The 23,755-nt window shown below is 44.4% G+C and overlaps 1 protein-coding gene across 1 annotated transcript; it reads right to left on the bottom strand.

Moving 5' to 3' along the window:
- Nucleotides 1-1,265: 1,265 nt before the first annotated feature.
- Nucleotides 1,266-23,284, bottom strand: GCH1 (GTP cyclohydrolase 1). The gene is made up of 6 exons (XM_030034008.2): nt 22,854-23,284; nt 10,811-10,920; nt 8,471-8,526; nt 5,368-5,399; nt 4,266-4,350; nt 1,266-3,667 (listed from the first exon to the last, which is right to left on the bottom strand). Exons 1-6 carry the CDS (start codon nt 23,170-23,172, stop codon nt 3,541-3,543), a joined length of 729 nt encoding a protein of 242 aa, XP_029889868.1. The 5' UTR covers nt 23,173-23,284; the 3' UTR covers nt 1,266-3,540.
- Nucleotides 23,285-23,755: the final 471 nt, after the last annotated feature.

Consider the following 23,755-nt stretch of genomic DNA (forward strand, 5'->3'; position numbering starts at 1 on the left):
GGGGCTTTCATTCATTATTCCTTCTCCATTTCTGACTGCCACAGCATTCGCCCACAAAGCCGCACTGTACCAGCAGATTCCCCATCCCTGCCTGCAGCCCAAAAACTTCACTGGTTGCCCCATTTATCTTGTGCTTCAGCACAGAGAAGTAGCTAAGAGATTAAAGAAGCTGTGCTGGTTTTGGCTGGGACAGAGTTAATTTTCATACAGGCATTTAACCTCTTCTTGTTTTCTCTCCTTTTCTCATCCAGGCAGCAGAAAAACCTGGGCCAGTGCAGCCTGAGGAGGGCTCCTGCCAGTTTGGCAGCTTGCAGAAGGTCACGCTCATCTGTCGGTGCAGTCACGGCTCCAACCGCAGCACAGACACCGTCCGCCCCTTGAAACTGCCTGGCAATATAGAAGAGCAAACGTTAAGTGTGAAAGGGCTACAAAGGGACTTCCCCGGAGCACACAGGCATAGCCCGCTTTCCTTCTGGTGACGCTGAGAAGTCACAGAGCAGCTGCATGCTGTCCATGGGTGTGCAAGCACGGCCACACACAGCCCACGCAGTCCTCCCTTCCCTCTATACCACCCATTGGCAAAGCTTTGGCTGCAACGCTCCTGGGGAGTCTGGGATCTGTAAATTTTATTTCTTTTTTTTTCCCTGAATCTCAGCAGTATCTGCATCCCGGGAGGACAGGAGTGTCTTTAAGACAGCCTTCCCACCCTGAAGGAGCAGTACAGCTTCTGCTGGCACAGGCTGAGCTCATTGCTATGCATGGTACACGGTGGGGTGACCCAACCAAGACTTCAGCTTCAAGGTCTCATCGCATCTGCATCGTCTCTGCCGTTAGGATAGATTTGTTCAGGTAATTTGAACGTTTGGCCAGGAACCAGGTACTTCCTCAGTAAAGTGTGATGAGGCGTCCAGAATGGCTTAAGAAGTGCACAAGAGGACTATAAGCCCACATGAGCCTCGATGCGTGCAACTGCCGCTCCAGAGCAGCCACTGCCTCCCACCTTCCCTGCCCCAGTGTCGATTCCTCTAGCACCAAGGACCAGTAAGAAAAAGGTGACACCAAATCTTGGGGGTTTTTTGGTGCCCAGTCAACAAACGGAGACTCATCTGGGGACAAGAGCAACTACTGTCCCAGAAGAGCAACCCAACATCTCACCCCAGGCTTGGAGCACCTGCTAGTGCAGAAACAACCCCCACCCAAGGAGACCGAGCTTGTGCTGCTTCCTCGTGATGCCATCACCTCCAAGTCACCAAGGATGCTGCCACTCCAAAGGATAATATTGTGCTTTAATGTTTGAGAGACAACGGACTTCTACGTGGTACAACAGCAGGCTGTACGTCCTACACATACATACACACTGGTTGTAGTTAAAGCTTGTGTATTTGAACAATACTAGTGTTCCAAAAAATGCACCAAGTCTTACAACAACAAAAATGTGAACAAAATCCAAGGCCACAAGTATAGAGAGGTATGTTTTAAGGACTACAGGTCACATGGAAATAAAAAACAGCGGTGGTGCAATGCGAACTTTATCCTGAATAGATAAGTGGTTAAAACGCAACCTTTTCATTACCTCAGGAGCAAGACAGTGCTTTACCGAGACTGAATTTCCAAACTAAAGCAAGCAAAGAGAAACAAATGTACTAGTGTGTGCCCCTTCAGTCCTCAAATTCTCCTTCCAGTTGTTCAGCTAAAAAGAGAAAGAGTTTTACTCTGAACTTCAGGCAAGAAAGATTTAAGGCTTTTCAGCTAGATATTTGAAACGTACACTGAACTGAAAAATGGCAGTATCTGCTCTCAATCACTTGAGGAAAACAAATGCCATAGAGTTAGTGTATTTTATAAATGTGCAACACACAGCTTGTTTACACTAGCAGACAAACACTTTCATAGCACCTAACTCTACAGAATCCAGGACAGAGGGTATTATAAAAGATTTTTCCAATAATGCTGTGAAGGTCATCAAGGTAAAATTGAGTAATTAAATGCGTGACGTTGTTGTTCTTGAAAGCTCTTTAGACCCAATGGAAATTTGACCAGACATGATTTTCATTTCATTTCTAACACGGGTTGAAGCAAGAGACAGGAATGTTGGTAAGATCGAGCTTGCCAGACGAGGAACTGCCTTTTAGGTTAGTGTACAGAACATCTTGGATTCATATTCGGCAAAGCAGATATGACTATGGGAACCTGCATTGTGGGCATCTGACACTCTGTCTGACATTTTATTTTTTAAGTTTTGCCTCCTGTGTTTAGTTTGAGAAGGGTGGTTTTCCTTTGCGCCTCATATTTTCCCAATTAAGAGTTACAAAACACCCATTAAAATTGTAACAAAGTATAAGAAGTTCAGCCAAGTCCAGCTGACCGTAACTTTCTGTACCAATACTGCCACATAGAGAGGTTGCCACATACACAGAAAAATGTAGTTTAATTCATTTTGATGGCCCTGGAAATGCTTTTCCCAATTCCTCTTACGAAATAAGTTGTTGTCATTTCAGGTTCTTTGCCCTGAAATGACCTGCCGTCAGGCAGGAGAGGTACAATGTGCTGTGTTCAGGATTTCAGTGCTCACCTTTGGTCCAACATTTATGAGATGAAAATCTTGAAATGCTTGAAAAGAAATCTTCATTTACAGATTATCAGACTAGTTTTAGCTTCTCAGTCTAACCCACGGAAACCAAGAAGGAAAGCCCAAGATATAAATATCATTAAAAACCTCTTTGGATATCTTAGCACTTTGCAGACAGACTCTGGGGTTTTTTCCTCCCCTCTGTTAAAGTTTGCTTAAAAATAGTAAGAAACTGACAGTTAAAGTGGTCAGAGATTCTGAGGCACAGAGAAAAAGGTGCATAAACCCCTTTATATTGAGATAAGACTGTGCCCCAAATAATTTAGAAGTTAATGCCCTGCATGTTAAGAGGCTAGGGAAAATGTGTTTTAAATTTCTCAAACAAACAAACAAAAAAAACCCACGCAAAAAAGGAGGGTTAATACTAGCAAGAATATAAAACACCACCAGAGGTAACATCTCAAAGAGGTATAACATACATATCCAGATACTGAAACAGCCACTGCAGGTCTTGTAATAAAATATAGTCAGAGATAATTCAGGACCACCTTTTTCAGCAGAGGTACACTATTTGCAGCATAAGTGGTCCTACAAGGATCCACAGCCTTTCAGCTGTTTCCTGTGCTGCTCCATATTTATTCTAATAAACATAACTATTTCATAAATATCCATTTCACTCCCAAGCCCCACTTTTCTCCCAACAGCAGTATATTCTGCATTGTGGATGGACAAACATTTCTAAAACCCTATTTGTAGCTTGTAATTCTGTGACATCAGCATCATTGGAAGCCCAGGAGGAGCCTATCTCATCGTTACATTTTTCATTTGCCATCAGAAGTCTTTTACTGCACAAAGACTATGACAACAATTCACAACGATTTAGTTTAAAAGTGAGATGTAGGAACAACTAAGAACAGACAGTGACACCAGACAGAACAATCTCCAGAGTGCATTTAGAGAATAACACAGTTTCAGCTCCTGATGAGTGTCAAGAATTCTTCACGGGTCTTTGGATCCTCCCGGAATACCCCCAACATTGTGCTGGTTACTGTTTTACTGTTCATTTTCTGTACCCCACGCATTACCATACACATATGCCTAAAAGAAATAAGAGGGGAGTCAATAAGTCAGGCATACTCATACAAAAGAAGTAAACCCACCCAAGAGAGAGATGTTTCTTACACGGTCACGTTAAATTCTGGGGAAGTGACAAAACCTCCATATCCAGAATGGATATCTGTCAGTAGTACCTCAGCTGTCCTCGACGGAACAGAAAGTCAAATTCTCAGCTCCTAAGCGCTGCCTTCTCTCCTCTGATCCTAGGAAAATCCCACCTTTCCAAGGTGCATTCTGATCACAGGGACATGCCTGTTGCTAGTCCCACACTTTGCTCTACTTGTGGAAGTAGAAGGTGCACTGAGGCTGAGCACGGACCCAGGGCAACTGGTAGAGCTGACCACACTGCCAGTTGCCACATCTCTGCAGTGGGTAAGGTAGTCCCCCACTTTAAATGGCTCCAACCCACCATGCCATTTCACTGAACAGGCAAGGATCACTCCTGCCTGCGCTCTGTCTCATAAACAAGCGTGGCACACAGCTACCGCAGCCAAAGAGGCAACACACAACAGCCCTGCAGCAGGCAGCTGAAATCACATACAGCCCATACGTTACTACAGAACAGCTCAGAGTAACTTACGTAGCTTCAATAACCACTCCAACTCCAGCGGGCTGTAAGGCTTCTGTGATAGCTATTGCAATTTGTTTGGTAAGGCGTTCCTGGACTGAAAGAACAACAGGGAGTTCAGACACGGTGTTAAATCTGACTAGCATCAATGCACCGCCACTATCTAGATAGCAACATTGCATCCTCGCTGCCAGGTGTGCCTCTTCCCCACCACCACAACACACACACACAAGTACTGCTCTTCCTAAATAAATTTTATTGGTACCAAATCCTATCTTATGTTTTGTATCCTGGAACAGACCTTTTATGTGCTTGTTTATATTGGGAGTCATTTTGCTTTACACCTTTGCAGGAATTGCATTACCATGATTCATTATAACAGCTCTTACATTTCCTATTATGCAGTTAGATTTTCTCACTTCTCTCTTTTCTTTCAGTTTTTATGTATTTGCTCACTGGCTTTACTGCTGCACTATTCATTCCCTACACACAATTTCTCTTTTTAAGGAAAGGAAATGAAGATTAAAAATGAGCAAATTAAGAGAGTCTATTGTCCTGCAAAGCTTTACTTCCTGCAGCTCTAGCACCCTCTATTCACCAGTCTGACATCTAATGGTCACTAAGATTTCTGATGACCAAAACAGGCCAAATTTAACTGCAGGACAATGAGAGCAGGCTGAGCCCAACCCAAGGCCTCAGACCCTGCAGCTTCCTCCACTTCTTGGGAGCAGCAGGCAAGCAGCCCATAAACATGGCAGCTCTCGCTTCATCTCTTCAGACAATTCTTGAAGATATCTCCCAAATTATCTGTAGGAGAGTTCATCTCCAGCAGCATCCAACTAGTTTAGTTATTCCTGGCAGCTGTATCTTGTAGCACATTTATCCTCTGAATCAGTTACTGCCTACATCTATTTTCATAGCCAGATTTTACCCTTCACTGGAAACGTAGAAGCTAAGTAAGATGACAGATGTGAAACACCTGCTCAAGAACAGTGTTTTTCTTCACACTAAAATTCACACAGCTACAGCCCTATAGCCCACCTACAATTACCAGTACCCTGAGCTGGCTAGCAAAGGAGTGCACACAACAAAACCAAAAAATCCATCTGTTTACCTTGTAATCTTCTACTGTATATTTCCACAATCCTAAAAGAGAAAGGAAAAAGACAATGTTATAGTTATTCCCATCTGATCATTGTCTGATCTTCACAATTAACTTGACACTATCAAAACAAGACCACTGTACTGATCCGTGTCCTTCCTGGAAACCCATGCAACATCATGCTGCTGCTCAGCCCCTGGCTGGCATTGCTCAAGGACTTCTCTTAGCCCATCACTGTGTTTCGCCACAGGTTCCCCCTACCTGCAACCCCAGAGACTATTTCAGGGGCAAACCTGTCACTTCTCCTTAGAGCTTCTTCTGTTGGCTGTTACTTTTGAATTATCTGTACCACCACCCACCTGCATCACAGAGTTGCAAGGTAATCCATGCCCAAAGACTCTCTGAACGCTAATCCTTGAACTGAGGTCTGACTACCTCCTTCTGCTTCAATTTAAACCAAATGCTGTTTTAAGGACAATTCAGATATTGGGATTCCCAGAAGGCTACTGAAATTAAGCAAGAGATGGTTTGGACTCTTGCATTTAACCACAAATTTAACTAACAACAATGAGACAGAATTGTTTTCATTTAAAACAGACACTCTCCACCCATATACCACACCATCCTTCACATTTCAATGCAGGGATGACCTTAATGCTCCCCTTGAACATGACTTCAAATTTAAGCCATTTGTGGGGCAATGCAAGTGATACTACCATCATTTATCGCCACAGTACTAAAATCCACACCTTCAAGAAAAGTCTTATAAATGCTCTGTCCCTCAATGGATTATTCATGCCAACTTCAAATGCTTAATCACACGTCAAGTGGACATGTAAAGAAGTTGCTATAGAAAGCTTCAATACCCATCTGGTCAGACTAGACAGAAAACAGACACTGGCTGGCAGCCTGAGGCATTAGTTACAAGAAACATTTCTGACAATGAGACTTGCCTGCTGTTTTGGAGAGAGAATTATATGCAGAAACTCCCCTCCAGAAATGAAATGGCTGTGTTACAGCTATTCTAAACAAAGCCACATAATATTTAAATACATGGGTAGGAAACGAGCTGATGCTCAGATACTTTTACACTGGTGTTGCATATAAGAAGTTCTATAAGCATGTTTATGTAAAAACAGTTACTTGCATTAGCATTTTCAAGCCTGAGCTTAAAATCCAAAGAACGATGTTTGTTTACTGAATACAGGTCATCCCCAACTACAGAAACCCACCACATTAGACTAATCCTATTACAAAAGATTAGGCCTACGGTACCAATAGCCTCACAAATCTTTGTTTCAACACTGGTTGCATTATATAGGGCACGAAAGGAAGCACTATTTGGCCCACCAATCTCTTCACGGTAAGCACTCAAAAGCAAGTCAGGACTGAGAACATTTTGTTATACAAGAATCTAATCTTTTCAGTATTGCAGTATATGGGAGTTTTACCCTAACTTGAAAAGAGGCAAGATTTAACCTCTCAAGCACAGCGCAGGAAGCCTTGCACATATTCCTGCATGCTTCTATACTAAGTAGTAGGAAAATTGTACACTTCTAGCACCATGTTGCCACTTGCATTAAAAATCACCAAAGACAGTTTTGAGCTCCTTTTTACATCTGCGATTCAGAGGTAACTAAAGACCAGAGCAAGCACAAATCAACTGATGCATATTTCAAATGTGATCCTTAATCTTGCATTCAAGCCCTGCAGAAATGAAACCAAGGACTAAAGACAGTCTCTTCAGGAAGGATGTTCGCCTTTAGAAATCCAACTCAAAAAAAACCCCGCACCAACTAAAAAGATCCAGCTACACGAGTGCCAGCCAACACATGACACAAGCCATGAACTGCCACACAGACATCCCCAAGCATAAGCAGCTACAGAAGGCAAAGCCTTTCGCCCAGCAACTGCAGTGCTGACAGCTCGGAACCTCATCCTACAATTTCAGCAGTTAGGTACAGCCACAAAAAACATGTAGGAAAAAAATTTAAATGTTCAATTGCGTGTTTCAGCCTTTTAATCAGAGCAAAGTCCCCTCCTATAAGCACTGCTAGAAGACTTAAAGATGACCGCCCTGTAACATGAAGTTACGTTAACAAAGATGTGAGCTCCGAGGGCCCTTCCACTTCCAAACCAATTTCACTGTTGTGCAAGCAGCGCACAGAACAGAGCTGACTGACTTTAAAGCATTTTAGTGTCATACCCTACACGTCTTACCTGCTAAGAAAACCCAGCAGGCATGCAGATTTACAAGGCTAATTCTTATTAGTATTATTGGAACTACACCAAGACTAATGGACATATCAGGGAAAGTATAAGCAAAACCTATGTGGTCTTTCTGAACTACAGCCAATTTTTCAGATTCGTTTCTCAAAAGAGACCCTTCCCCTCTGGTCCCCAGTAATCTGCTTGTTGAAGGGATCTACCATCCCCTTCCTCACCAGAACTAGGAAGTGCCACTTTATAACAAGATTCAGTGCAACAACGGATCCAAGGGCACTTGCTGAGGAAAAAGCTATTTTACATAACAAATGGATTTCTCAAGTGTATCATAATTGCTTTGTTTCTTAGGCTGAACCTTATCTATAAAATGTACCCCATGGCTCTCTCAGCAGGTCTCCAGTGAAAGAAAGAAATGCCAAATTTATCTGAAGAGTCAGATAACAGATGAAAGCTTTAGATTCAATTTCTATCCATAGAACGTGTTCATTTACAGTTTGGAAGTTTGGGATTTTTGTTCTTATCGGTCAATATACGTGCAAGTAGTAAATAGCTAGAGACACCCACTGGTTTTTGTGGCCTGCCTTAGAACATGACCAAATTCTCTGTTGTTCTTCCTTCTGTGCTCCCCTGCAGACACCAATGCTTTGCATGAACGTACAAAAGCGTTACGGCTCTACTACAGTTGACTGATGTGAATTAACACAGAGCTCTAAGACTTATCTGTCCTCTCCACAAAAAAACATAATGCCGAGGATTGGTCTAAATCCAAATCCAGGACACAAAGTGGGCTGAGCTTTAGAGGGGAACCAGATTAGAAAGATTAGCACAGTTAGCACAGCTTGGAATCCTTTTTACAAATTAGCATCACTTTCATTACATTAACACTTACCTAGCAAGCTTGCTGAGGCCAAGTACTTGTTTGTTAGGAAGATAGCCAATATGTACCTAGACAGAGGAGAACAAACCATTAACAGAATCAAACCCACACTTCCAAATACATATGAAACTCATGCATAGAGAATGAGATGTGTATTTGCCCCAGAACTAACTCTGGAACAGTCCCGAAGTCTTAGCATGTGGGAGGAACATGCCACCATGCAAGCCTGAAAAATTGTGGAGCTAACTGAGACTGTAAATGCCTGGTGAGGTCAGTGTCCTGGTGAAGAATAGGTCAGTTTTCTGAGGGGGGGGAGAAAAATCACAACTCTTCAAGAGCCAAGGCTTATGTTCCAAGTCTCAGGAATGCTACAGGGTACTACTACGTTTGGGTACAAAAAGCAGCCTATTACTCAGCACAGCACTGTTCGTCTAAAATAAACATGATTTTCTTTCAAGACCTAAAACAGATTTAGGGAGTAGGAGGCAGAGGGACTGTACTTTACTTCCAGTGAAAGTTCTGATGGCCAGAAGTACTTAGCCACCAAAATCAGGCTGCACTTACTGATTTTTTTTTTTTTCCCTTGCTTTGGTAGTACCATAGACCACTGTATGATGAAGTCAACTTCCATCCTGCTCGAATACGGATTTGCTGAACATTCATACTGAACACGTAGTTGCGCTAAGTTGGAATAAGTTCTTTAGTAGAAATGTGCTCAGATACAAAGGTAGGGGGAAAGCCATTTAGCTTCTTGTTTTTAGAAAGCAACATAGGCTACTGAATTCAAGTGGGTTTACAGTTATAACAGATTATAAACCAGCATTTGTGTTCACTGTACCAGAGACTTGAAAAATTAGCCAAGATACAGTAGGGGAGTGTCAGTGTAGGATTCCGTCTTAGCGCTTTGCCTAAAGGCCCCATCTCAGAATCCTGTATTGCTGTACCTGCAGTTAGAGGTACCACAGTGCACCTAATTACCTGGCTAACTTGCTCATTGCTATCACTTCTGTTGGGTAATCAACCCACTGACACCTGAAAAGACATGAAACATTTCAGACAAAGTGAGAGACATAACTTAGAAATAAGCGCTGAATCCTGTTCCCCATAGAGTATTTTTGCGAATGTCTTAATATCATTTAAGATAGAACTGCAAATACAAGACCTACTGGTCAGTGTTTGCAGCCTGTTTGATGTACCCAACAGGAGAATGGTTAGTCTGAGAATATTTAGAGGCATACCAAGTCATTTAGCAGACCATTATACGAGCAGGACCGATTCGGTGTTTGCGAGGAGATTTCTCCAAACCACACAGCCTAAACAGCTAGATGTAAAAAGAATGCATATATTGCCACAGGAGTAACGAAGAGAATATACACAGTACGTGTAACCAAGAATAACAGGCAAAATAGAAAGCTTGCACAGAAAAAGAGGTTACTGTGTTTTCCAGTATAAAATACTAACAGTAAGAAAAGAAAGCAGATGAAATTGAGTTGACTCAACTAAATAAACAGCTGGTTTGTGTTCGGGTATTTTATTTTTGGGAGACAGTTTACTTGGAACATATGTGGTACTGATCGAATTTTACAGACAACAAAAGCACTTGTTACTCTCTGGCCTGGGAGTACTTTATGGTAGAACAGATGAATCAGAATAAGCTCCATCCTTCTGTGCTGATATGCAAGTGAAGAGGCTGAGATCTGCAGAAGGGACTACCCACTCTGAACTCTTCATCATGTTTACAGTGGTTAACTTGAGAATTTTTTTTTTCTTTTTAAAGTTGTTGGCATCACAATTTCACCACCCTCTGAAACACCAGCCCCTTCCATGGAAGTCCCAACCTCAGCAGCCTCCTGCTAGCCGATTTTGACTACCTCCTCCCTGACTGGGCTTGCTTATTTAAGGCCGGGCTGCTAATCAGAAGTTTGTTCCACTCACGGCGGGGGGGGGGTGGGAGGTGTCCCAAGGTGAATGCACACTAGATAGCTCTGAGCCAGAAGCTAAATCCGTGACAGAGCCAGCGTGCAGGGTGAGCTGGTTTAATATCAAGATGTCTGCCCTCAAGGCTTGCTGCTGCTTCACGAAGAAGAGCTTTGATATGAAATGTCAGAAACCATTAGATTACTTAGACTAGGAAAGGTTGAGCGTTATATTTTAGGAGCTTAAATCCAAATAAAACTCACATTAAGGAGGTCTTCCTTATTTGTATTCTGAAGATTAACTTCTAGAATCATAGCCGTAAGCAGTAAATACTTATAGCTTTAAAAGCTTTGTAGTTACAGCTACAAAGTCTTTTACATGTACTTTAGGTCTTTTATCATGTATTCCCACATTTGTTTTGTGAGGAAGAGTTACCTTTCCAACAAATGGAACGAGGTGATGCTCACACAATGAGAACATGTCTATGTCCTTCACAATTACCATCTCATCATGATCTTCATCAAAGATGGCGTCATTCAGAACATCTGAAATTAAACATTCGCATTAAAAAAAATATATATGCACAAGCATGGAAGGTTCTTCCAGCCAGCATCTGAGAAAGCTTGTAGCAAGAGCATAGCTCTCTCAGAACTACAGATTTTAGGGTTAAGATATGGGAGGCAAGTAAGGAGTAACATCACAAGTATGCTTTGGTTTGCATACGATCACACAATTGCCACAGTGCGGTCGGACTACCTACGTGCTACCCCAGAAGTCAGCCTATATAATGTTTTAAGTAATAGTTTGAGCCCAGACTAGAACAAGTCTAGTCTTTGCAGAATTACTGACATCTTAAGAGCAATTAAGACCACAGCTGATAAAGCCCATGCTGAGGAGAAGAGCACATCTCAAAGTGGGCTTCCATTAGTGCTTCCACATACCGCAAGCAAAGCTGAGCCTGAGGTTTGAGAAAAGCTAAGCCATCACAGTGGTTTCTCCAAACACTTCTACACCAGCATCACTGTCTTCAAGGAGGCTTTGCACGCAAATAAGATACTCTTTTATTTCATCCTGAAGCCCCCCAGCCAGCAGCTGTTTAGACGTACACAGAAGTCGAAAAGATACGTCTGTATCCACAGATTGGGAGAGATTTGCTATCCTGAACCGAAAGCAGGCATGCATGTGTATATTCCGGCGTAATTCTGCACCTCAGAGTTAACAGAGCACTGAGGTGGAGAGACCCATGAAGACAGAAGGAAGAAGAGACAGCTCAGTAAGAAAAGGAACATATAACGTGACACTTTGCTAGGCTCCGAGCTCAGTAGAACAGATCCTCAGTTGATTTTCTAGACTTAGCAGTCCCCTGACAAGTCCCCAAGCAATCCTGACACAGGTTACAGCAGATCACTACAGCCTCCACAAAGACTACAGGCAGCTGGACCATCCTTGGAGAGGTTAAAAGTAGAACGGTCTCAAGTTAAGAGACCGAGCCTTTTGAAAGACAAGAGAGAAAAGCTGTCTAGAAAAGAGAGATGAGAAAGACAGAGAAAATAGCAAGAGAGAACTAGCTGTACAAAAGGGCTAATAATCAGAACAAGGAACTCTGCAAACAAGTTAGCTTGAAGCCACACCAAGTAACTACTTGGAGTTACTTCCAGGAACCAGAGTCACATACACCTTGGCCAGAAGGGGAACCAGGGTGCTTAGGGACTGCCCTGCTTCATCCATAGTGGAGCTTAGCACCTGCAGTGATGATTACACAAATCTAATAGTTGTGTCTGCTCTACTTGCCTTTATGCCTTCCCCTGACATGCACGTACACCTAATGGCCACCATCTGTTGTCGATAACGTATCATCATCATGGAGCATTTTAATTTCCTGCTTGCTATCAGCACTACACAGGTAACCCTGGAAACTGTGCGCAAGATGTTCTGCCTGCGACGCATGTTCTTTCCTGAGAACGAATGGCAACCTGCAAGACAGCGAGGCTGAACCCCAGAAGGCTTTTGATCAGGTCAGAGAGCAGGAGTAGGGGGGCACAAAAGAGGCCAAGAAACAACTCTGTAAAGGCACATGATTTTGTTCTTCCAATTTCAGAGTCTAGTTTACATCAAACACTGCTGGAGAGTATTTTGATTACATGGGGAGCATCGTGCAGTTGTATAACTACGAATTCAATCAGGAATAGCCAGAACCCAAAACAGAGCAGGCTCAGAGGAGAGGGAAGGGGAGACAGAGCAGCCGTCTGGGTTCTTAGCTCCCTCCCGCAGCACTGTGCAGACATGCCATTTCTACAGCAGAAAGGCAAACAGTGGTTTCACAAAACCTGCTACTATGCCCAGCATTATTAAAACAAAATCCAAACGGATCCACAAAGCATCTCCAGAGTGACTGCTGCTGTTATTAGACCACCAGCCTTGCCAGAAGCGTATCAGAGCCTGATGTTAGATATGGATTTACGTCAGCACATTCGCAAAGCAGACTGTTCAGAACAATCAAAAATGGCCATGTTCTCATTAAGAGTCATGGTAATGTGTGACACAGCATAAGGCCAAAGCTACAACAGAAGCTACTTCACCGTGAAGTCTCATATATATGTATATATATGCATATACACACTTATTCATGTATAAAACATATATTAATAGATCGTACAAACTTTAGCTAAGGAACCTAACTCTATTACTGGAATGCTGAAGAGCCATGTTGTATCATGGAGACAGCTGTTAGCCCTGTTTTAAAGCTGGGGGGAAAAGAAGGTTAAGTGACCTATAAAGTACCCACACAGCCAACTTCAAGAACAAAATGCATCCTTCTCACAGCTAAAGCAATCAAACAGGAACACAAAGGTCATCCATCCTTCTTGCATATACTCTCTTAGGCTACAGCCCAGAGTCACAGCAGTTTGGACAATGCCCCCTCACAGCCAAGCTGTACAGGTGTGTAAACAAACAGATCCACGCACCAAGAATATAACCGCAGAGCTGTGGGATGCTTGGTCCTTCTCATTTATACAGGTCTCACCAATTTTTCACCTTAGATTTATTTAATATTAGCAGCAAGTTGCAGCCAGATCACAGACAAAACCTGCTCAGCTGCATAACCTCTGCAGTTGTGCCTGCAGCAAGGTGTGTTGATTTTAAGTCAGCACCAGTTACTCCTTGAGAAGGAGGGCCAGAGCCCATAAAGGAAGACACCAGCTTAGTGCTAGCCCCTCCAATAACCCCTTCACAACCGCTAGATGATTCAGGGAGACAAGGTAAAACAAAATGTGAGACTGAAGGCCACTACCTGTGTAAATGGCCATGGTGTTGAGAGCCCCAGTCACCCCTATCCTGCTCCAGTCCCTCCTGCTCATGCTTCACAAGCCTGTTCTCCTGAAAATAAGCATAGCTTAAAGCCTGTCTATACATCCCTATACCTCCCTCTTTGAAATCCAAGCCTTGTGTTGACAAAAGAAGAGTTAGGTAAGAGTAGCTGCGACAAGATGCTGTGCTATGTCCCACCGCGGCACTTGTTTTCAGTAATTACACAGGAGAGACTTGTTTGGCAGAGACTCAAACGCTTTGTGCAGGGAGGCAATACCATTTTATCTAACTTTGTCTGCCTTTCATTTTTTAATTTTTTTTAGTCATTCAATTTACAACAGCATCAAAGAGGGCCCCGACAAGCTCAGCCTGCAGCACGTGTTCTGGAGAACTTAACGGAGCTGAAAGGACAGAAGGGGAAACAGGGCCTCAGATTAGCCAGGCCAGAAGCAAAGCTGGGGACAAATTCATGCCTCTTTTCCCATTCTTTCATTCTACCTACTAGGCCACGCTGCCTGCTTCACTAACTTGATTTCAGTTTCCTCATTTGGAGGCTCCAAAACATTTACTCTTGCCACTCAGGGCAAGGTCTAAAAGACATGTTGTCCCTGCCCAGGCCTGTCCCAGTTCACACAGAGCAATGTGGGTGTTACACTGGCTGCGTCTCTCAGCCCTAAAATACCCACCTACCCTTCTAATGCAACTGCATCTTCTCCATCCCTTCCTCCTGTGGCACCAGAATCTTCAAAGGAAAAGCATAGAAGTCAACAGGGCTTTTAGAGGGAAGGACGGCTAGAAGTAAATATTGCTAGCTTGGTTTCCTGACAAGGTAAGGCACATGCAGCTCAGATGGGCTCCTCCTCAACAGGCTACTTTTCCTTAATACAAGAAGGAAATTCTTCCTCTCAAATGAAGCAACACTTCTACTCCCTCCAAGTACCACCTACGTACTCATCCGTATCAGGAAGATAGGACTAGCATCCCCTCTGCTAGCAAGAAGATGGGCATGTTCATACATCATCCCTTGGCCTCTCAGTCATACCTCCCCTCACTCTTTTCTTAGTTACAGCTGTGCTCAAGTGCTGCCACAAAGCCCTGTCTATAAGCCAAAGGAGACAGCAAATAACACCGTTTTCATTCTCTACCACCCCAGAAAAGCTAATGGAATTTACTGCTGAAGTCCTTAAGCCTAGACACATCATGTTAATGAAAAGCTAAGATTTGAATTAAAATATACGGCTGGGAGGAGACGAACAAGAACAAACATTATATGTACAGTCAGGGCGCTCTCTAGATTATTCCAGCCAATTTTTCCTTCATCCCAGAGTTCAAGTCCTGGTGTAGAAACTTCAGTGGGCTCTTAAAACTGAACAGTCACCTCTGCTGCAAGTTAACTCCTGAAACAGAGCAGAATTATTTTTTTCCCCCTTTATCTTCAAAAAGAGTTGATAAAAGCAAAAATCAGAATTGGATGAAGACAGAATGAGAAAGACCTTTCAGGATTTTGCGTCAGAGCTGAGCAAAAAGACCTGTTGCTATAGAAACTATTTGCATGGCTTTAATGTGACACAGGAAAGCAAAAGCACCTCTGGCAACCAAAGAAGCTAGAGCCCGCCCAGCAGCTGGCTCAGTAGGTAAAGGGAATGAAGGATAGCAGCACTCTGCAGAGCAGCACTGCATCAGCTTCACAGCACTTCAGCTGTCCCATTTTTACTATGCCTGGGAGACAGAAGACTGATGTAGGTTGTTCTCACTATGTGTTAAAGTACTTCCCCGGGGTGTTAAGTTGCCTCACCACTCCACTTTAGAGAGGAGTAGGACTGAGGATTGTTCAGCGTCAACAGGATGAAGGCAGCCCCAGAGATTCCCTGGTACTGTTCCCTGAGCTCATCCATCCTGGCAGAGACATAAGGCAAAAGGTTCTGCTGATACCCATTACACGGCTCCAGACTGTCCTCACCAACAGGCCCTGTGCTCTCCACAGCAACCCATAAGTCACAGCAGGCAGCCAAGGCCATTGTAGGAATGGGTTCAGGCCAAGGGGGGGGGGCAGGCGTCCTATGAGGGTGGTGGGGCAAGTCACACCATACCAATGCCCATTAGTTTGAACAAACTGAAGTGCAGGCTGAGGTCTGGTACCTTCTGCTCTCCTGGGAACACAGGCTGAGTTACACCAAAAGCAATGGCAGGGGACCTTGCACAAAATAGGAACAGGTCATGGTTTGGAGGATACTCCAGAACAGCAGTGCCATGAGCCAGACACCAAAGGCTAACCATTCATTAAGGTAGAATCAACTGAGGTATGTTGGCAGATACCTTTGACTGTCTTACTCAAGAAGTTCCTCTTCATCTGAAGACAGATGTAATTGAGAGAGCAGGAAACACAAGCTAACAGCTGAAGCTAAGAGACTACAGGGTCAGAATTGCATCTGGAAGAAAATTGCTGTAAAAACCTGTCAGTTGCTGCTGGGTAAGCAATACGATGTAGAGTCAAAACTGAATTTTTTTTTATTTATTCATGTGATGACACTACAGGTAACTGTAGTTAGAGAAAATATTCCAGACAAGAAACAAGAAAATTATTGCAGCCTTTCAGTAGTAAAAAGGTACCAGGAATTTATTATGCATACAGAGAAGAGAAGCAGGCTACAAAAACATTCATAGAGAGAGAGTTTGTACTGCCACAGAAAGTTAATGACTTTGGGTTGCTAAGAAAGGGGGTGGTCTGAGTGTGCCATTTGCTTCAAGAAGTCTTGAAGAGCTCTAGAAAGACACAGCCTAAGATGCTACATTACTATTTAAATAGGCATTAGAGTTCAAAAGCTGCAGAGAAAATTAATTGAGCACTATGTGGCTTCCTTGCCATAACAAACCTAATAGGAACAAAGAGAAACCTCAGACACAAAAGAATTTACAAGTTTGACTAATATTTCAGATTTCATCACTGCCACACCAAAGGACTAGAAACAGGCATTCAACTTCAGACATGAACATCTGCTTCAGAAGCAAAGCTTAATTCCTCAGTTACCAGAAAAGAGGTGAACCAGATGTGTAATTTAAGGCACATTTCATAGAAGCAAAGATGGAAGAAAAGCATTATTGCTATTCAACTAATTCGGGCCATCACTTGTACAGATTTGTTTATTTTCCTTACAAGACACTTTCCATGTTGCAGTGAGAGACTCAGGTCTATTCATAAGAGATCAGTTATTGCAGACTTTCAGATGAAGCTAAGATTAGGTTCTAGAAGTTGTCCTCTGCCAGGAGGTTTATTAATATGAGGGAAAGCGGGGTTATGGAGATGCTCATTAAAATGTATCAGGATTTCAATAACCATTTCAATGTCTCATGTCATAGAAGGTGCTGGAAGTCCCCTCATCCACACTTCTTTCTGAAATTGAAACAAGGGAAAAAAAAAAAATCAGAGAAGATGAAACAACACTTTGGAAACACAACATCAAGAGATCAGAAGCCTTTAAGATCCAAGAAGTTAAGACATTTAATAAATTCCTGACAAAACCCCGAACAAGCTTGGTGTTACTTGAGCATTAATGGGGAGGGGAGATCATACTGGGAAGTCCTACAGTCCTACTTCCCAACAGAAGTTTCGCTGCATTGAGTACCTGTTTCAGTACAGTAGGCTTCACTCATGTGGGGTAGAGGTTGAGGATAGAAACCCCCAGGAACCTTACGCTGAACAAACCTGTCTCTCCCACCCTCTGGTTTACAAGAAACAAGCCATGGCCATACCACAATAATGCTGATGTTTAAGTTATCAATAGGTTAGACTGTTGCATCTATGAGAAGGAAGAGAACTAGCAGTACCTTGTTTCCAGGAAAGAATGAATAACTCACCAGCTCTTAGCAAAGGGCAGCGCTGCTGATCAAACAGCCTTGTTTGTTTAAGGCACTGCTTATTCTTACATAGCAATGCTTAGCACCTCTCATCCACAGCAAACTGAGTAGGCTCGGAAAAATTTATGAGCTTACACCAGTGTTGTCATCTGTCAAAATACCAAATCCACACAGACAAGAAGATGAAGAAAAAGAGTATTAAGGTTGCATTTTTTCCACCCTTCACCATAGGAAAAGCACATAAACTAATGAGAGAGGAAAAGCAATATAAGCAATGTACACACAGGTGTTAATCTACTGTATGAGACCTAACTAGTTGTTATTTGCTTTAAAGTAAGAGCTGCACAGTACAGTCACTTAGCTTCCAGGCAAATAAAGCATACATGCAGCCTTTCAAAACCACAGAGGTTCAGGAAGCAAAGTTACCCTCTCCCGGTATTTCCAATTTTCATTTCCCTATTAAACATGCTGAAAGGACAGCTGAACCTGCCAACATGCTTGAAAGCTAACATACCTACCAGAAAAGTCTCCCAGCCTTTATTCATGTAACAACTATCGCCATTACCAGCAAGTACAGTGTTTAATGAACATGCTGTTTTGCCTAGAGTGCTTGCGGATGATGAAAACAAGTTAAATTCCTACTGCAGATGCAGGTAGCTTGTTCAGCCCTGTGCCTAATGTTTCCTACAGGATTACACAATCAGAACCAACTCCTTTATGATTTACCTTTTGAAGCTAGCATTGTTGACAGTCACTGTAACTGACACTGTTTCTGTAACTTACCAGTTAGCTCTGCTTAGTGAGATTGATTCTGAAGTCTTCAGCTTCAGTTACAAGTTAGTACTGCCTGCAATCTTGTATTTCCATTTATTCACTCATTTACCACATTTGCACACACTTGTGCTTTGTAGTATTTATATATAGACTCACAGACAGCATCTCCGAGTATGACATTAAGCCTTTAGTAAAAGGAGGGACAGATCTCTCAAGATACAGTCTTTGTGTGGCAGGCAATTGCCTGAACCAACCATAACAAAGCTAAAGGCAACTGCCTATCAACAGTCCTGCTCACCTTTATTAACTAAGAGGACAGGTTACTATTTTGCAGTGTAATTTACTCCCAGGAGTATGAAGCTGATAGATCTGACCCTGGAAAAGAAAACATGTTCTTGGATGCTCATGCAGAAGCATGGCATGAAATTGAGAAGTAGGACTTTTGGTACCTTGTCTGCTCTGCCATCCTTACCAATACATTAAGAGGTTTCTGTTGTAACAGCTGTTAGTCTACACTGATGACCAAGTATGAGCTGCTAGTATTTTTTTAATCTGGTCTCCAGGAGGATTTTATTTTAAAAATCACTGGAGGCATTCTTGCTACTCCAATGAAAGTTTGATGACTAGTACTATAGAAGTGAGATCAATACATCCCAATACATTTTGTCAAAGAAAGAGGTTGAGGCCTTTATAAAGCCAGCATTAATAAGGGAAAAGACATAATCTAGAAAAAACAAAGAGCCAGATTTAGACATTTAGCAAGCAAACTTTGCTAATGGCTCTGAAATACAATACTGACCAGCTGCAGAACACAGATAGCAAAGATGAATAAGGGGTAAAGCAGGAACACTGTTAGTCTGCACTGTTGAAAACAAGCTAGGAAACACACGCATAGTGGAAGCTAGAAAGCAGAATCAGCTTCTCTGCTACTCACATAAATCTGAATGGAGAGAAGGGACAGAATTTAGATGTAATCTTCCCTACAACACTACAAAGTTAAGCTATGGAAAGTACAAAAATACAAATCCAATCAGGTGTCATGGAAGCAAAGTGACAACACCCAGGAAAGGAGATCAAATGTCCAGCACATTTAACCATGCCCCAAATGCATTATGTTCTCAGACACATGGTAACAAAAAGATCAAGAAAATAGTTTGTTCTTAAGGGTGAATTATCAAATCAAGGCTCAAAAAGAAAAACAATACCCATTTGCCGACTCTGTTGAAACCACACATCAGCTCAGCAGCTTCCAAAAGCTTTATGGGTTCCTTAAGCCAAATTCCCTACTCACACCACTTGGTCGCCTTCTCCTCCAATGCCACCACAGAGGACAGATTGCTGCATGGCAGGTAAGGCCATCATCCCTCACCATACCCAAAAGCTTCCAGCCACCTGACTGCACTCAAAAGTGTTCACTGACAAGTAAGAGCAAGGCACCGCTCAAATCACCAGCCTCTGAGAGCAGTGGGCAGCATTCAAGGCAGTCAGGTAGCTTAGTTTTGTGAACAACCCCCATGTACTCAATCACAGCAAGTGAGGCTCAAGTCCAGCACATTAAACACTCAAGACCTCCTGCAGTGTACTTGCAACTTTACATTCTCCAGTCTTCACTATATTTCATAGTTTGGGAATATATCTATTATATCATATTTTGTGTTCCCATATGGAAAATTAAAATGCCATCAGAAATGAATTACTTTTCTCCTGCCTACCTAAGGCAGGTACTCAAGCAGACAAACGCAGAAGGCTGATTTTAAAGCCTGTAGCTGTACTAACGTTCAGTATCTTGGTTCGTCTTTGTCGCTTTTCTGACTGTACAGTCTGGCAGCATTTCCACATACTGGAAAGGGTTGTGAGCTCAGCTGGAGCCAGCTGAAGACGGGTGCCTGTTGCAACACACCTTGCTTCTAGCCCTGTGTTTCTACAATCACCACCCCAGAGCTTTTACTTGAGAAACCTTTTACGAAAAGATGGGACTTACAGCTATTATAACTGTCTGTTTTCTTCTGCCTGTTGGGGATTAAACTTGAACACACTCCTCAACACATATCCCACAAATCACTGCTTTAACCTCTGCCTCTTCAGACAGTTCCACATAAGGAGCTGAATAAGCTGCAGAATAAACCTGAGAAAACAAGAGGTCAGGGCTGCTTTTTGTTGGGGTTTGGGTTGTGGTTGTTTGGGCGTTTTATTTGCTTTTTGGGGTGGGGGTTTTTTTGTTGTTGTGTTCCCTCCCCAACTCCCATCCTTTCTTTCACAAGCCATTTCCTGGTCTAGTTCACCGCCTGGCTAGGCAGACAGTTATATTAACATAACCAAGTGAACAGTACATCAGGATGCCGCAACAGAGACAAACAGCAGGAGCTGCAGTCCCACAGCTAGCCTTTTTCCCAAAGACTTTGTAGTTGTTGGCTCTATGATTCACAATGTATTTAAAACTCTCCCAAGTGGAAGTTACTTCCATATCAACCTGTGGACTTGTCCTTCAGCTACACTTCTTTCTTCTGTTTGGCTAGTAAGGGTGGGAAGATTGAAACCTGGGCATTGTGTAAGAAGAGATGAGTAGCTGGAAAGTAAAAAGATCTCCCACCTGACACAGGAAGGAATGTTAGTATCACAGCTTCATTTTATTTCCTAGAAAGAAAAGAGCAGAGCAGTTAAAAAGTACAGCACCTAGCAGTGACACTTTCTACTCTTGGATATAATAAAGCCCTCTCCCAGGTATGGATATTTAGAGGAGTGGACTATCCAGAACTACTCTGCCTAATGAAATGTATGTGAGAGATTAGGACAGACTATTCAGGTCCCAGAGAATCCACACTGGAGCAGAAAAAAGCTATTAAAAAAACTTAAGGGCATGTGCAGCTCTGCACACAAAACTGGCAGCAAGACAAGTGAGGACTTAAGATGGGCAGCAACCTCATCCAGGTTCAGCACACAAATTCATGCTCAGAAACTATCACTAAAAAAATCCTTCTGCTAGAGACTGACAGGATGACTGAGAGACCTCCTGTGTTTTACAGCAGTAAAGAGACACATGCAATCCCCAAACAAGAAAGTTATTCCCAGTAGACAAAGGATCATTTTGCGAGACCCTGATGAAACCTCATCTCAAACACACCGTGCAGCAGGACTAAAGGAAGAGAGGAAAGAGGATGGCCACTGCAGCCCAGAGCCTATTTCCAGATGTGAACCTGAAAACCTGGTTTGATCTAAAAGGCAAAACAAATGACAAGGCAGAAATGCTCTTCCTGGGGGAAGCTAGGACACAACATGGGCACATGAGTGTAAGCTGGCCATGAGTAAGTTAATGCTGGAAGTTACACGCAATCCAATTTCAGAAGAGCCAACAGTAGTTTCTTTTTCACCTCTCAAAACACAAAAGTCAGCCTTTAAGTTGAAGCACAGTATGCTTATGGAAGAGGACTCTGACACATTAGCAGAAGCTCCCTGATGCCAGCGACCAGCATGGTTCAGCCTTTTCATTCAGCTGTTAACACCCTGATGCAGTTCTGGGGCAGGCTCAATACACCAGTGCTGTACTCCAGAGAGCAGAACACTCAGCTCCTTCCTGACTGACATTCAAAGATCCTTGCTGACAGTATTTGCATCCCTTATGCACTAACAGGAACTTGTCTTTTACTGTAAGAGGGACCAGAAGGGGGAAGTCCTTTTTTACTGTTTATACTGGGTACAGTCCTTACCAGAAAGGCTAAGAAGAGGAAAAACTGATGTAAAAACCTAAATTTTCAAGCAGGATTTACCCTGCACTGGAGCCAAGAGACAACTTCGGAGTTGCTGGTGATGAAGTGAACAAATCCCACCCAGTTCCTCTCCTCCTGCCCTCAGGGAGGGCCCGCTGCCAGCAAGCAGCTAAGACACTCATCTGGGGCAGGGATGTGAACCTGGGGTACCTCTCTACATCTGCATGCACTGCTGGGACCCCGAGATGGGGCAGGGATCTCCCCGACCTCCTCCCTTCTTACCTCACTTCCTCAAGTTTCATTCCCACCTTTGGAAAACCTCACCTGATGCTTTTATCAGCAGAACGGGGCCTTTTCTGAGAAAATTCAAACCACCTATGTCTGCTCACAGAAGCCAATGTTCCTACCCCTTCTGAGCACAGCCTAGCTCAGCTGGGGATGGAGGAAGGTACAATCAACAAGTTCCTATGCCAGAACTTGAAAAGTTCACACCAGAAGAGGGAAAGCAACTTGTTCACCAAAACCAGAAGCGCAGAAGTTCATGACAGATCGTGAACTTTACCAGCACGGCATTTAAAAAAAAGAAACCGGGGGAAGGAGGGGACAGAGAGACCCCAAGGTGCCGGTGTTCCTAGCGCACATGGCTGATGACTTACTGACACGGGGCATCAGACAGACGGCACGGCGGCAGGGCAGTGCCGAAGCCCATTTTAAGAAAGAAAGTAGGAAAGCCAGCACCACGGCTGGTGTCAAAGCAGCAGGCTCCAGCTCCGCCGCCCCCGGCCCGCATCCCTCCCCGGGCTGACACCCACCCACCCGGGGGGAGCGCTCCCTACCCGAGATGGTCTCCTGGTAGCCCTTGGTAAAGAACTGCATGGCGGTGGCCGCCCTCCAGGGCGTCTTCAGCAGCCCCTGCCTCTCGGGGTCCTCGCCCAGCGAGCGCAGGATGGTGGTGTAGGCGGCCGCCAGGCTGGGCAGGCTCAGCTCGTTGTCCTCCTCGCTGCGGGGCCGCTCGCCCCGCCAGCCATCCCCGCTGCCGCCAGCGGAGGGGACGCGCGGCTTCTCGGCGCCCGCCGACGGCGAGGCGGCGGAGGGCGGCGGCGGCGGCGGCCTTTCCTGCCGCGCGTACCCGTTACAGCTCCGCGCCGCCTCCATGGGCAGCCGGCAGGGCCCGGCCGGCCCCCCGCCTCGCCGTCCGGGCAACGCGCTGCGGCGGAGCCCGTCGCCCTCCCTCCTCCCGCCGCCTCAGCCCTCCCGCCCGGCGTTACCTCAGCGCTCCCGCCCGCCGCCTCAGCCGCTCAGCTTTATACCGCCCGCGCCGCTGCCATTGGCCGGCGCCCCCCGCCACGTCACCCGCTGTGTCATGAGCCGGCCGGTCTCAGCCCGCCGCGGCGGGTGCGTGAGGGGAGCCGCCGGCTGAGGCGGTGGGCTGAGAGAACCGTGTGGCGGGGGGGGGGGGGGGAAAACCGGGCCCCGAAACGCTTTAGGGGAACCCCCTTCCATCGCTTCTGTTGCGGGGAACGTCCGTGGGGAGGGCTGCTGCGGCGGGGGATGGATGAGAAGGGTCCCGCCGGGATGCGGGGCCTTGTCCTGCGCAGCGGGTCCCAACGTCGTTCTCCATTTTGTCTTCAACTTCCAGAGCCGGTCCTTCTCCCGCCGGGGTGATGGTGGCGAACCCCGCTCGGTAGCTCGCCGGTGCTGCTGGAACGCCGTCATAACCGTTCGAGTCGGCGGGATG

The sequence above is a fragment of the Aquila chrysaetos genome, chromosome 2, assembly GCF_900496995.4.
Source record: "Aquila chrysaetos chrysaetos chromosome 2, bAquChr1.4, whole genome shotgun sequence".
Classification (NCBI taxonomy): Eukaryota; Metazoa; Chordata; class Aves; order Accipitriformes; family Accipitridae; genus Aquila; species Aquila chrysaetos.

What these genes read in the sequence shown, in the direction of transcription:
- GCH1 (XM_030034008.2), bottom strand. Translation starts at nt 23,172, where the DNA reads ATGGAGGCGGCGCGGAGCTGTAACGGGTACGCGCGGCAGGAAAGGCCG. An exon ending in TCGTTCCATTTGTTGGAAAG is followed by an intron (nt 8,527 to 10,810) that starts GTAACTCTTCCT and finishes TCCTCTGTCTAG; the next exon opens with GTACATATTGGCTATCTTCC. An exon ending in ATACAGTAGAAGATTACAAG is followed by an intron (nt 4,351 to 5,367) that starts GTAAACAGATGG and finishes TTGTTCTTTCAG; the next exon opens with TCCAGGAACGCCTTACCAAA.